General features: G+C 45.5%; 1 protein-coding gene across 1 annotated transcript in view; it reads right to left on the reverse strand.

The window, feature by feature from the left end:
* Positions 1-6321, reverse strand: part of SEC11A (SEC11 homolog A, signal peptidase complex subunit) — a 238851-nt gene extending 232530 nt beyond the window's left edge. Inside the window, exon 1 of the mRNA XM_069624750.1 lies at positions 6105-6321. Within this exon, the coding sequence (XP_069480851.1) occupies positions 6105-6161 (57 nt within the window). The 5' untranslated portion in view covers positions 6162-6321. The remainder of the gene's footprint in view (positions 1-6104) is intronic.
* Between the last annotated feature and the right edge of the window lie 7851 nt (positions 6322-14172).

Here is a 14172-nt window from a genome sequence, read left to right on the forward strand (position 1 = left end):
CATCGCCCAGGTTCTCTAGGTTGGACTACTGTAACAGCCTCTTTCTAAAACTACCTGCCTCCACTCTCCGCCCTTTACAACTAATCCAGAACAGAACTGCGAAACTTGTCCTTGGCCTCATGCCCTGGGATCGTACCTCTCCAGCTTTGAAATCCCTTCGTTGGCTCCCAGTGGATGCAAGGATTACATTTAAAACCCTCTGCATTGTCCACAAGGCTTTCTGGGGCCTGGGTCCAAAACACCTTCAACAATCCCCTCAGTAAATTCCTCCCCTCTCAAGCCCTTCGCTCCTCTATGTTTAACTCCCCCAGGGTCAGTCGTTTTTCAAATAAACAAGCTGGGGGCAGATCTCGGTCTTCGGCTGGGGCCTCCCTTTGGAACAACCTCCCGACCACCTTGAAACTTGAGGAGAACCATCTCCAGTTCCGGAAGCACCTCAAGACCTTCCTTTTTAATGCTGCCTTTGCCCCTCTTCTCCCCAGTTGATCTGCTTCTCTGTCAAGGCCCCGTGCACCTGGCCACCCTACGTCCCTCGGGCCCAGGTACCTGCTCACCCTGCCTCCCTCCTGCACTGTCTCCAGGCCACCCCTGGCACTTGCATCTGTACTGGCATCTGTACCTATACAGTTCCCCACTCTTCTTCGGCACTTATCAGATATACCCTATCTGACTAATCATACACTTGCCACTTGCTGGCTGCACTACCTTTTCACTGCATTTATTATTTCACTTTATTCTTTTCTCTCCTCTGTTCTGCACTTTCCACTTCTCCCCCTTGCACGCACTTTCCCCCTTTTCCCTTTTCCATGCACTTGCGCGTTCTTAAAGTCAATGGGCCTAGTAAGATCATTATTTTTGTCCTCCTCTGTTCCCCCCTCCCTTTGCTTGGTCGCACTCTGGAACACTTGAGTATGCGCACAATATAAATAAAAAATATATCCAATGCCAGAAACCTAAAACAAATTCCCTATTGGAAGAACAAATACCCTCAACTAAATCACCCTACACACATCTTCCAAATGAGAGAAACACAACATGTGCTGCCAGCCCTACAGATAAGGGTGTGTCAGACACTTGTACTCCCTAAAAATAGACAAATACTCCAAAAACAGAAAAATAGAGAGTAACAAATACTCCTAACAAAAATAAGAAACAGACACCAAGTGCCAGTTATTTGCTTTCAGACACACAGAGCTCCTCAGATGTGTTCCACTCAGTAGTACATCTAGAACCACAGGAGGAAACTTATCACAGCACGATCTACAGCTGCAGCCACATCGGGAGAGGCAGGCAGGAGCCTCCTCTCCAGCGCCACGAGACCTTCCCAGCAAATGGGGATCTGCAGGAAACCATCTGAACTGCACCAGTGAGTCTCGCCGTCAACATCCGCATTGCTGCCCACCTTGTTCTAAATTCATCATCTGCACCTTGCAAGGCAGCTGTGCAGTATCAAGATATATGAATACCCTTATATCCTTGCCCCAACTGATTTAGCCCAGCGCCGCCATTGCCATCAACACGGTCAATGGCCGCCACGTCCTTCGTAGCACTGTCTAGTGCAGTTGCCTGATCAGCCTCTCCTAGCTTCGGATTGGTTGTGGCGCACTATTTCTGCCCACCACCACCACCGATAGGCGGATACCGGAGCACGGAAGCTTCTCTTAGAAGGGCCGAGTAAAAGGGCCTGTCCTATGCCTGTCTAATGCCGTACGGGCCGTCGGCCAGGATCCCTGCACGACTTATTCTCTGAACCCAGCCCGTAAGTACGCCAGCCCCCTGGAACTATAATGAACTATCACGGCCATAACGGGCCTAAGCTTACCACTTCAGACCACCCCCATAGCCTTTGTGTATAATCAGCAACTGTGCACTGCCTGTCCTAGCAGCACCCTGATTGTGTCAGCATTGCCTGCCCTAGCGGCAACCCGATTGTGTCAGCATTGCCTGCCCTAGCAGCACCCCGATTGTGTCAGCATTGCCTGCCCTAGCAGCACCCCGATTGTGTCAGCATTGCCTGCCCTAGCAGCACCCTGATTGTGTCAGCATTGCCTGCCCTAGCAGCACCCTGATTGTGTCAGCATTGCCTGCCCCAGCGGACCCGCCCAACCAATCACACAAGCATCAAACATCATTTGACCTCAAATGCATTCTTCAGCCACCCACCTTACAGCAAGCACCTCTGCCTTTCCTTCTCCCTTCCTATTCCTCTTCGCTCGCTCTCCCTGCGCCACCTTCAGCTTGCTCCCCACTCACCCAGACCACAAACCGCCACCACTCATCATGAATTCCACCTCATCCACAACACCACACACTTCTCCACAGCGCCTCTAACCCACCTGGACTCCTTCTTAGGAGGCACAGACTAAGAACCTGCACCAAGCCATCCCTCTCACTCCGCAACTCTCCACCATCCACTCACAGCAGGAACCTGAAGCTTAGCTATCACACCCATACTACTTTCTCACACACACTCCCACCTGTACACGCACAGATCCCACATCTCCCCTCACCCAAACTCACACCACAACCTCCCTCACTAACTCATGCCACCATCACCTCGCCCATCATGAACACCAGCGATCATGATCCTCCACCCGCCAAACCCACCCTAAAATGCGCACAAATTAATGCACACTCCATTCATGCCCATGCTATTAAAATCAATGACCTCACCACCAGCCACAAACTAGACAAACTAGCCATATCTGAAACATGGCTCCATGAGGCCTCCAACCCATCCATACATCTCGCCCTCCCCGAGGACTACACCATCCTCAGACAGGACCACAAAACCTCCAAAGGTGGGGGCGTTGCCCTCATCTATAAAAATTCCCTCTCCATTAGGCTGCGTGACCAACAATGGGACAGCAACACCGACCTTCTTTATGCCAAACTAGCTCTCTCCCCTAACTGCACCATTAACCTTTTAGTCACATATAAACCACCAGGCTCTCCCCCCGACTACCAAAAGCAAATCCTCCAAATCATAGGCAGCAATCTGAAACACTCGACCAAAACCATTTTACTTGGTGACCTTAACCATGGCCTAGATGATCCTAAGGATAAGACTGCCGCACACTTAGCCAAGGATCTCTCCCGCATGGGGTTCAAACAAAAAATCACCAGCCCGACTCACTGCAAAGGACGGTCCATCGACTGAATAGCAGATCATAACTGCTCATCGACCATCACCTCTATTTTAGCCCTTCCTTGGACAGATCACTATCTCATCCAGTTCTCCATCTCTACCACACCCACTCGTAAAACCATCACTCTTGCCCCCGCCCCGCTAAAGTCAGAAGCTAAAAAAAAAAAACTCACTGCCACCAACCTCGCCCCGCTTCTTGATATCCCTGAACTCAAACATCCATTTAAACAAGATCCTACCTCTCTCGCCAACATCTACAACAATGCCCTCGCCCAAGCCATTGATTCTATTGCCCCCCTGGAAGAAAATAAAAAGCCAAAAAAATCCATGCATTCCAACTCCTGGTTCTCAGAAGAACTATCTGCCCTGCGAATCAAAAACGGAAAGCCCTATCCAACTGGCAATTGACACCCAACCAATCCTCTCTCAACGAGTTCACAGACATTGCACAGACCTACAAAAATGCCATATTCAAAGCAAAATCCTAATCATATAATCAGAGAAATACCAAAGCCAGCTCCAAATCTAGAGAAATATTCTCCATATTCAAAGAACTCACTACCCCCGAGTCCAGCCTGACAAAATCATTAAGGATGAAACTTGGTGCACAGGCATCCAGACAGCCCTCCTTAGCAAAGTCAAACGCTCCACAACAAAATTGCATCCCAACATAATGCACTCAACACTATCCCCACGCCCCCCTTTACCCCCACCCGGAAATACCCCTCTTTGCCTTTAGAGAAGTCAGAGTTAGAAGTCTCCACCCCACTCAAAAACATCAAACCCTGAACCTGCAAAGGGGACATCTGCCGCCCACCATCATTAAAGAGTGTTCAAAAGCCTCCTTCACCCCCATCATCACAGCATTCATCAATGCCTCCTTCTCAGGAACCGTACCCAAATGTCTAAAAGAAGGCTGGGTCCGCCCGCTCTTAAAAAAATCCTCCCTAGACCCAACCTTCCCTAACTACTATCGTCCCATCACCACCGTCCCCTTCCTCCTCAAAATCCTAGATAAAGCCGCCCATAACCAAATCCAGCAGTACCGTGAAACCTATGCTATCCTAGGCAGAAGGCAATCGGGATTCCGCAAAGGACATGGGACTGAAACTGCCCTTCTAGATTTGAAGAATCAAATCACCAAAATAATGGACACAGGCAAACCTGCTCTCCTCCTTCTACTCGATCTCTCTGCAGCATTCGACCTAGTTGACCATGACATCCTCACATCTCACCTTTCCAATGCAGCCCACTTCTCCCACAAAGCAACCACATGGATCACGTTATTTCTAAAAGGCAGGGCATTGAAAGTCTACTCTGACCAGGCCAAAGCTCCCCCTACCACCATAAGCTGTGGAGTCCCACAGGGCTCCTGCACTGGACCGACCCTCTACAACCTCTTCACTAAACCCCTCTTTGACTTACTGGACGCTCTCGGCATAGCCTACACCAACTATGCCGATGACACACAAGTCCTCCTCCAACTCACTGGAGACTATGCCAAAGACACAGAAGCTCTCCTCAACATCTACTCCACAATCCAAACCTGGATGGCTATCAATGTTCTTTGCCTTAACTGCGACAAAACCGAGATCATCATCCTGGCACCCAGCGAAATTCTTTCCAAGCTCAGCCAAGACTATTCACACATGACCGTTGACAACATCAACATACCGATCTCCTCTGCCGTTAAGACCCTAGGAGTCTACTTGGATGCCACACTCTCCATGTCGAGACAAGTCCGCCCCATCTCCTCTTCATCCGCACTCACCACCAAACTCATCTATGCCATAAAACCCTACCTCACCACGCCCAACTGCCTCTCCATCGCCAGAGCCACCATAGCAGCCAGACTAGACTACTGCAACACCCTCTTATCCAGCACATCTTCTAAAAATCTAAAAAAGCTCCAAATAGTGCAAAACAATGCACTCCGCGCTGCTCTGCACATCCCCAACTATGACCATGTATCACAGGCCCGAAGAAATGCTCACTGGCTTCCAGTGAAGGAAAGAATCAATTTCAAAATACTCAACCTCACACACAAATGTATCAATCACACTGCTCCGGCATACTTATCAGAAACCATAAACAGGAAATCTTCGCTCCGTCCGATAAGAAGCCAATATGACAACCAACTCCAAGTTCCCACCATAAGAAGAGCTAAAGCTGGAGGCATTGGCTTCCCACACATAGCTCCCAAGCTCTGGAATGACCTCCCCAACTCTCTCAGAGCCGAACCATCCATGCTCTCCTTTCGTAAATCCCTCAAAACAACGCTCTTTACTTAACTTGCGCTCTCCACCCCCTACCTGATCTGTACCTCAAACGCTCCGATGTCTGTAATGTAACTAAAAAACGCTACTGTAAACATAATGCCTTGCAAAACACAATACTTTGTATGCCTAGACTGTAAAACAAAATTCCTTGTATTCCGTTCAACCTTTCCTCTCTGTAACCAGACAAATGTTTTTATTTGTAACAGCGCCACGATGCACCCTGGCTGATTGCGCGCTCTAAAAATTCGAAGAGGTTAACATGTATCTTATAATGAATGTGCCCACTACAAAATCTTATTGGAGCACTCCGTGCTGTACTACCTCAATAATGTTTTGGCTGGGAAGTATGGACTAATACCTACAAGATCCGGTCTAACAGTGACAGATAATTGCAATCAAAACCCGAGTTCACACCCAAGTGGAGACCCTACCCGTTAATGTACTCTGGCGCCTAGCCAAAACCTTTATCTGCATTTAACGGACCATCTGAACACCAGCCTTTTCACAGCACATAAGTCGTAAGCAAGCTCTTCTTTCATTGGGAAGCATATGACTTTAATGTGTTGCACATTTCACTGGAGAGACTTTTTACCTCGATTCCTACAAAAATGCCTCTCATTATTTCTTAAGGATCGCGGACTGCGCCACTGAAGGGGTTTGGTCTACAACTCTCTCACCTGCCGCTTGTTCATGCGCCGCACATCGTCCAGGAAGTCAAATGACAGGAACATCATGATGCTGCCGGGCCGAGGAGCAGCACTGGCCTGGGCGAGAGGGGGGTCAAAGGGAGCAGGGAGAACAGACAGGGGAAGGGAATGACACACACACACACACAGGGAACCAGTGCCACTGCTTCGGCTCTCTTGCTTCCGGGATAGCAGCTTCCGGAACCGGCTTCGGGCTTCTTCAATAAACTTTATTGATATTATACAAACGTTTAGTGTACACTATTGCGGCCATCTTGAAATGTCAGCTTCTCTTGATTATTATTACTAGACCATCTTCCTCAGGAGTCCACGGTTGAGCTCAAGATATTTTCAAGACAATATGGCTAGAGTTCAGGGTGATACGCCATATACTTATGTTGCACATCCCCCTTCCATCTCCCCGTTGTCAAATAATTGCAGTATAGACAAAAGCTGGCTTCACCAAGATGTATTTTAAAGTAGTAAGTAGCAGCTAAGTAGTCAAAATCACTTTATTTACGTATTATAAATATTGTCTAAAGCACATTCTCCTATAGCTTATAGCAAATGCGTATTGCTGCTGCATAATTATAGGTTTTTGTAATCAGAAGTAGAAGTGCAACCCTGTCAGGGTCGGACATCCAAATGAAAGTGGCACACCCCTCGCCTAAAAAAAGTGTCCCTCAAGCCTCAAACCATCATTCGTGAATCGCATCAATTCACGACTGTACAGAAAAATGCTTCTTATGGAGGGCTAATGTGTTTGTTGGATGTTATATTTTGTGTAAATGCTTGAGAAAGTGATAGATAACATTCCATTTGTTCTTTTTTTTTAAACACATCATCACATAGCTGAATACTTATTTTGCAGAACCAGACTCAAGGAATGACTACTTGTTGCCACCAGTAATGAAAATAGAGTTGCATTTACTAAGCAGTACAGCCAAATGATGTCACCGGAAAGTACCTTGCCAGTTGTATTTATGCTGAAATATCACATTTCAACAACTCTAACATAGCTCTCAACTCACACGCTTTTGGCGGGTGTCACCCGCCTTGTAAATAGCTGACTCACCGGCCGTGCCTCCTGCACGCCCATTCATTTCAATGGGCCTCTCACCCGCCAAAAATAAAATCGGGTGTTTTCACTCGCCTTTGCGACACAAATGGTTGAGAGCTATGCAACTAATAATATAACATAACTTTGCATACAGTTCTGTGACAGGGTCCACAGCGCTGAGGCGCAGGAGTTGAATGAACCAACCACCCCCACTGCAGATTTAGTTTAATTTAGTTTAGTTTATTATTTATAATGCGCACCAGACCCGGGAGCAGCAGAAAGGATATGTTCAATTTAGTTACATGGCCAAGCAGGCCGACATATATAACACATCAATATATCCAGAGTAAATTACATAATCACAAGCGAGTGCATAGAAATTACAATAGTGCATGAGGTACAGGACAGAGTAGACAGTGGCATATCAATATGTACAATGTGGGTTACGTGGTTTAGGTGGCATAGAATAAGGTAGACGCAGTACCTTAGGAGAGTTGTCCAAGTGGACTGGTGCAGAGTAGGTGAGTCCATAGGCAAAGGATAGGAAGCAGAGTGAGGGGAGGGTGTTGGTTTGGATTTATATTTCGTTTTCTTTTAGCCAGTTGGTCAAAATCTGTCTGAATTTGGCTTAAGGCTGGGGGGCTCTAATACTTGGAGGTCGGGAGTTCCATAGTTGTGCAGCCTTGACTGGGAAGCTATGTCCCCCAATAGTGGAAAGTCTAAATCGTGGAACCTGGAGGCAGTTAGAGTTAGCTATTCTCGTCGGTCTGGAGGATGTTTTTTTGCAGATTCTGTCTTATAATTGAGGCACTCGTGGGTGAGGGAGGCAGTCTTGAGTTTGATTTTTATCAGAGGTAGATAACCATTTGTATTTTCTTCTTGTAGAGGAGATATGCTCACTTCTATTAATCTTCAATGCTTCTCTCAAGGCATTGTTCTGGAGAACCTGTATTTTATGGATAGTTTGTTTGTTCGCTCCGATGTAGAGTGCGTTGCAGTAATCCAATTTGGAAAGTATGAGGGCTCTAGCCAGCGTGAGGCAACTGTCAGTGAAGAGGAATTATTTACTGGCTCTGATAAGTTTGCATGCATATGCAGTAGCCGATGCAAGGGAGTTAACTTGTTTAGTTAAGTTCAAGTTGGCATCTAGGTAAAAACCTAGGGTCTTCACTTCCTTTGCTACTTTTATGTTATTACCATCAAAAGCGAAGTTGGCATAATCTGGGCTAAATTTGGCTAGGAGGGTCGGGGTGCCTAGAATGATGAGCTCAGTTTTGTCGTTGTTCAGACATAGGCCATGAGTGGCCATCCATGCCTGAACGATACTGTAAATTCTATTCACCAAAGCAAGATCAATGGCGTAATCTCCTAAAAGCGGGAGGAGGATTTGGGTATCGTCTGCGTAGTTAGTGTAGGCGATACCCAAATGGTCCATTTCGTCGAAGAGGGGCTTGGTGAATACGTTATAGAGTGTGGGTGACACACAGGATCCCTGTGGAACGCCACAGGTTATGGGTATAGGGTCTGCTGAGGCAGAGGGAGAGAAGGCTCTCATGGTCCGGTTACTCAGGAAAGACTCGATCCAGCTTATGGCATCCTTGGTGAAATGGGCTGCAGAGTCTAGGTGACTACATAGGACTTTGTGGTCGACCAAGTCAAATGCAGCCGAGAGGTCTAGAAGAAGGAGTAGTGCTGCTTGGCCTTTGTCTCTAGACTCATCTATTTGGGCCTTAAGATCAATTAAAGCCGTCTCGGTGCCATGTTGAGGGCGGAATCCAGATTGACGAGATCCTAGGAGGAGGTTTGTTTCCAAGAAATTTTGTATTTGAATATAGGCCACTTTATCTAAGATTTTTAGAAGAAATGGCACAGTCGTGATAGGTCTTGGGACCTGCAAGTCGATGCTTATACAGTGCTCTGCAACCCCACAGGGAAGGAGGGTTAGGATGACAATGGGGTTTGCGAGCTCCGTGCTCAGGGGGCCATCTTTGTGCCATATTAGTTAAACACTAGGTGAAATATGCATTAGTAGGCATTGTAAGCATATATACAGTTTTGTGGGAAAATAGTTGTGCAGTACATGCATACATATCATATGGGCTCTTACATCAAATGTGCATGCTGACTGAAAGGAGGATAGCACAGGGGCAACGTGCTGGTCTTGGAAGCAAGATTATGCAGAGCAAAAAGGCTTGACTCCCGGATTCGCGCTTAGAAACCAAACTCAGGTATAAAAGACCAATAAAAAAAGGAACCAGTGCTTCCCTTGTAGGAGAACGGTACTAAGTTCCATCCTCTTCTAATCCATTCTAATTCCATCACTCTAATAATAGGTATTATTACTTAATGTCCCAATTTAGAGGTACTCAATGAATCCACTTTGGAAGAATAAATAGGCGGCATAATATGTACCCATGTCTGTTTGCAACCAGAAATCGGAATAGCTCACTGAGTTAAAGGCATGGTCTAGTAACATTTTTTATTGTCCCTACGGGTCGGCCATGTTTTTTTAAGCCTAAGTGGCTCGATTTTAGAAAACTTTCCTATGGACCTTACCCGAGTTTTCGTCCATTAAACGCACGCGAAAACAAGCACCAGGGAGCCGCCATTTTCTGATAATCCTATCTTTTCCCCGATCGCCCTGACTGACCTGCTTTTGACATTAAATGTTTAGAGAATATTCAGCAATTGCCATATGAACTCCGAAAGCCATTTATTTTCTTTTATCTGTATCTGTAATAACTGTTCCGTTTCATCTTGAGTCACGCGCTGTTCCTTTATGGTACACAGGGTGTTCATTTTCGTAAAAAGAATCACTTTGGAAGCACGGTGAACCGCAAGGCTGTTCCATCAACTAGGCACTAGTCCAGCCTAAAGGTTGGTATGTTGCTTCTAGCCACTAGTACAGCGTAAGGGCATGTGGGCCCTTGGCGATCGTCCCATAATATGGTGATCGTGCTCCAGTTGTTGACACGAAGCTGCAGGTGTCTGCTGAAGAATCCATCCGTCGGTGTCTCAATCAGATGGCAGTGGCAGAATGGGATCAAATACCTGTTATGAAAACAAAAAAATTATAATTAGTCTCGCTAGCCGAACTTCATTAATATTACTCATTTTATTTATTACGGCCGATCAATCAGAAACTATTTGCTTGCAAGGATAGTTCAATGGAGTATGTTCGTCTCTAAAATCAATGCGAAAAGTAACGAGATAAATCGAGGCCAACACACAATGATAAACGACAGTTAGTCTACATCCGTGAGGAATGATATGATATATGATATGGCATTTGTAACGCGCCTATACTCAAGTGTTTCTAGGCGTGACGAGGCAGGTGGGGAACAAGGGCAGACAGACAACGATCCTACTAGGCCAGGTGTCTTTCTGATCACGCATGGGGAAGAGCTGTACATGGTTAGTTGAATACAAATTAAATAATAGGGCCAGCTGGTGGCAAGTGCAAGGTAAATGCCGGGAGAATGGGCTGAAGGATACAGAGACAGTCCCGTAGTGCAGGTAGGCAGTGCAGGGAAAAGTGGCTGGGCCAAGGACCGAGATCGGTGAGAGCAGTGGACCTGCATGCCCATGTGCCCACTACGAACACATTTTACTTGCTTTTCCTAGCTCTTCATTCATTCATTTATTCATGGATCCATTCATTAAATTTTCATTCCGGTATAAAAGCGTGTAAAGATTTACTTACATTATATTTGAAATTTCCATTGTGTCTCTTCGTAATGCAGTCTGTAAAACGGACCATGCTCTTGACAACGATTTTTCGTATACTGAACTAAAATGAAACTCGGTCTAGTTTCTGAATTTTCTGCCTTATCGTCTTTTACTATATTGCGCACTCCCTTCAAATGTAGTTCTTTCGGCATGGTCCCTGTCTCAAGGTCAAAAACAATAGACCCTTATACTTCCAGTGCGACTTGCGGGCCTCATCTGGGCGCTGTCCTTCGCATTCTTTATTTGCAACATCACGTAGTATAGGCATCTGTGAGAACTTGAAGTTTAGAATCCATCTATGTAGTGCGCCTCAATCTGCAAATGCGAACTGGCTTCTCTCCCAAATGCCATGGCCCGCTTGGCTGGCGCGTTCTAAGTGCCCCAATTTTGTCCCCGTTGTCTGCGAGCTTTGCAGCCCAAATTGAGACATTTAATTTTTGGCGGAAGGTCAGGGAAAGTATAAAGTACCACAGGAGTTGAGTTAAAAGTGAGATTTATGGTTTGTTTGTTTGTTTTATTATTTGCAATACGCAAGCCTCCCCTCCGTTAACAGTGCGCAGCATTTACATTTACATGAGATGAGACATGAGAAAAATATATACATACACATATGTGAGGTGAATAGAGAGAATTCAAAGATGACACCCAGCTTGTTCGCCACCCATGATGGTGAAGGTAGGGGTTAGGTTTACAGGTGCACTGTACAATAACATTTATTTACAAAAAGACAATCGTATTGCAATTATTTAAACCGGGATTTGTACTTCACAATCAGCTGTGCTTCGGGTGGGCATGGCACAGTCGCAATGTTCGGTGGCAATGGATCACTGCTCTGCACAGAAACGTCCAAAATTCCATATCTGTGCTTCTCTAACACAGCAACAATAAGGCCTTTCACAAAGTCGAACTGCATTTCATCATAGACTGGTTTGATCACCCATTGCTTACTTCGTTTTGAAAACACCTTAGTGTAGCGAGGCATCCTTACTTTACCACTAGTCCTAGATTGTTCACGTCCGACATTGCTGTTATGGGCCAAGACCATTAGTAGAGTGCGATGTTTCATGCCCCGAAAGCTAAAATGCAAGCGCTTTGGCCTGTACTTTAGGCACATATTGTGGAACACCTCCAAATCTCCTGTGTGACAGAATTCTGTCAGTCCTCTCAAATTTCTTAATAGAGTTTTGTCGAAAACAATCTTCTCAATGGCTTTGTGTGTCGGTGAAGATGGAGTCAACCACTTCTTCTTCCGTGCCTCCTCTGGGGACAAAGGGCCATGTTCACATTGGTGGAAATGTTCATTTTCTGTCCAGCGGTGAACGTTGGTACAGTGGTGCATCAGTGACCGTCATTTTTCAAGTAGTATTTCCACGGACCCCTCACAAGTTTTGAGCTCCACCAAAGATGGTTGGTGATAGAATGTGACCACTGCAAAATACTTTCAAAACCTTTTTTTTCCCTGCAGCCGAGATTTTCTTATTGATTGATTTAGCAAGATGCCATACGTCAAATTGATGTTTAATATGTGGGAACTGCTCTCTCATTGTCTTGGCAATTGAAACGTGTCTATCCGTGGCTTTGAGGTCGATGTGCATTCCCCTTGATTGTAGATATTCCACTGATTTTATAAATCCTAGTTTCTCCAAGGCCACTGACGATGTACATTGTGTTACTTGCACGACCACCGAACTCACCATTTTCTTACTATCCATGTCCTGAAAGTGGTAGGTGCAGTACTTGGCAGAAAATCCAGGGCTGTCGCACTGTCCATCGCCGGCTAGCCTGAATCGTTTGCCTTCGAATGTACTTGCTAGAGACAATTGTTCAATTTTCCATGCATCACTAATGGGCGGAAACAGATAATCACGTTGGTATATGTAGTACAGCGCTTTAGAAATGAAATGGAGTCCCACAAACTGAAAGAAAGCCTCTAACTTTCTAAAACTGGAGCCACTAAAAAGTGATGCAGCTGCACACAGTAGATTGCCTGCTGGAAGTTTCCCCAGCATCGTTGTGCAGACCATGAGAACCTATGATTTAATCTACAGGCAGCATTCATTTTGACGTTACTGCCTTTTATTTGACGAGTCACATTAATCAATGGCTTCCCACATACTTTCCCTCTAATGGAATGCACACATTTCAGCATACTTATAATTTCAATCAAACAACTGTCGAATACAATGTATTTGCTCTCTTTCATTAGACTGTCATCCTGCATCAACGTTGTTTCGGCCTGTGACGTTGTGGAGATTTCAACACATTGGAAAGTAATATCGCTCATATCAAGTTCTGATGCGTCTATGGATGCTGCGGCTTGTTCATTCTCTGTCATTTCGACATCTATTACTTCAACATTGATGGGAGAACACAACAATGTCGACAGGTTTTTTGGTGGCAAATTTTTGGCAGGTGTAGATTGTGTAAATTGATGTGCAACTACTTCAGAGCTATCTTCAATACATTCAATAACATCTTCTTGTGTTGGTGCGCTCGCACTGTAGCTATGGTCCAATGCAACTTTGCTGTAGTCTCCAAACACAGTTAATTCATGTTCTGGCCATTGGACATGAGCATCTTGAGCCTGAACACGCCTCGCCTCAATTAATAGTTCCTCCATAGTGTACACGGTCTGGCAAGCCACATCTCTCATTCGCTTCACTGTCTGTGTGTGTATAGTTCTGACACCCACGGGTAACTGGAGGAGAGATTGGAAAAGGGATGTTCAGTTTAAACACAAGATGGAGTGTAGTAGAATTGACTGGAAAAAAAACATAAAATAGTCCCCAGCACAAACATTTTTTTAAAGTTATGAACTGTTTGTAACTAACCTTTTTTGTTTTTTTGTCTTTGCAACTTTTTTGACTCGACCTTCAACATCTGCACGCTGTAGCTCCGATTCGTTTCCGCATGTCCTCCCTTCCTCTTGCGCTGCAATGACTATATTTTCTGTATCCGCATAGACAGCACGGAATGAGGCTCCATCGTCTCCCTGAAACATAGTACTTTCATTACTATGTATCAAAATATTGTTAGCATAAAACACACGTGAGGACGAACACACAGGTACATCTCAACAGCCAAACACGATTTAAACATTGTGTGCAACAATTAAACGACAAGTATTCGACCAGTGATGATCTATTTCGATGGAACTGTCAGTATCCATACCTCTGCCTCTGCATGGACTGCCATGAATGGTTGTATTGGAGAGGAGGCATCCGCATCTCCCTGAAACACAGTACTTGCATTAGTATGCTTTTCAATATT

This window comes from Ambystoma mexicanum, chromosome 11 (assembly GCF_040938575.1).
Source record: "Ambystoma mexicanum isolate Mex_15411 chromosome 11, UKY_AmexF1_1, whole genome shotgun sequence".
In the NCBI taxonomy this organism is placed as follows: Eukaryota; Metazoa; Chordata; class Amphibia; order Caudata; family Ambystomatidae; genus Ambystoma; species Ambystoma mexicanum.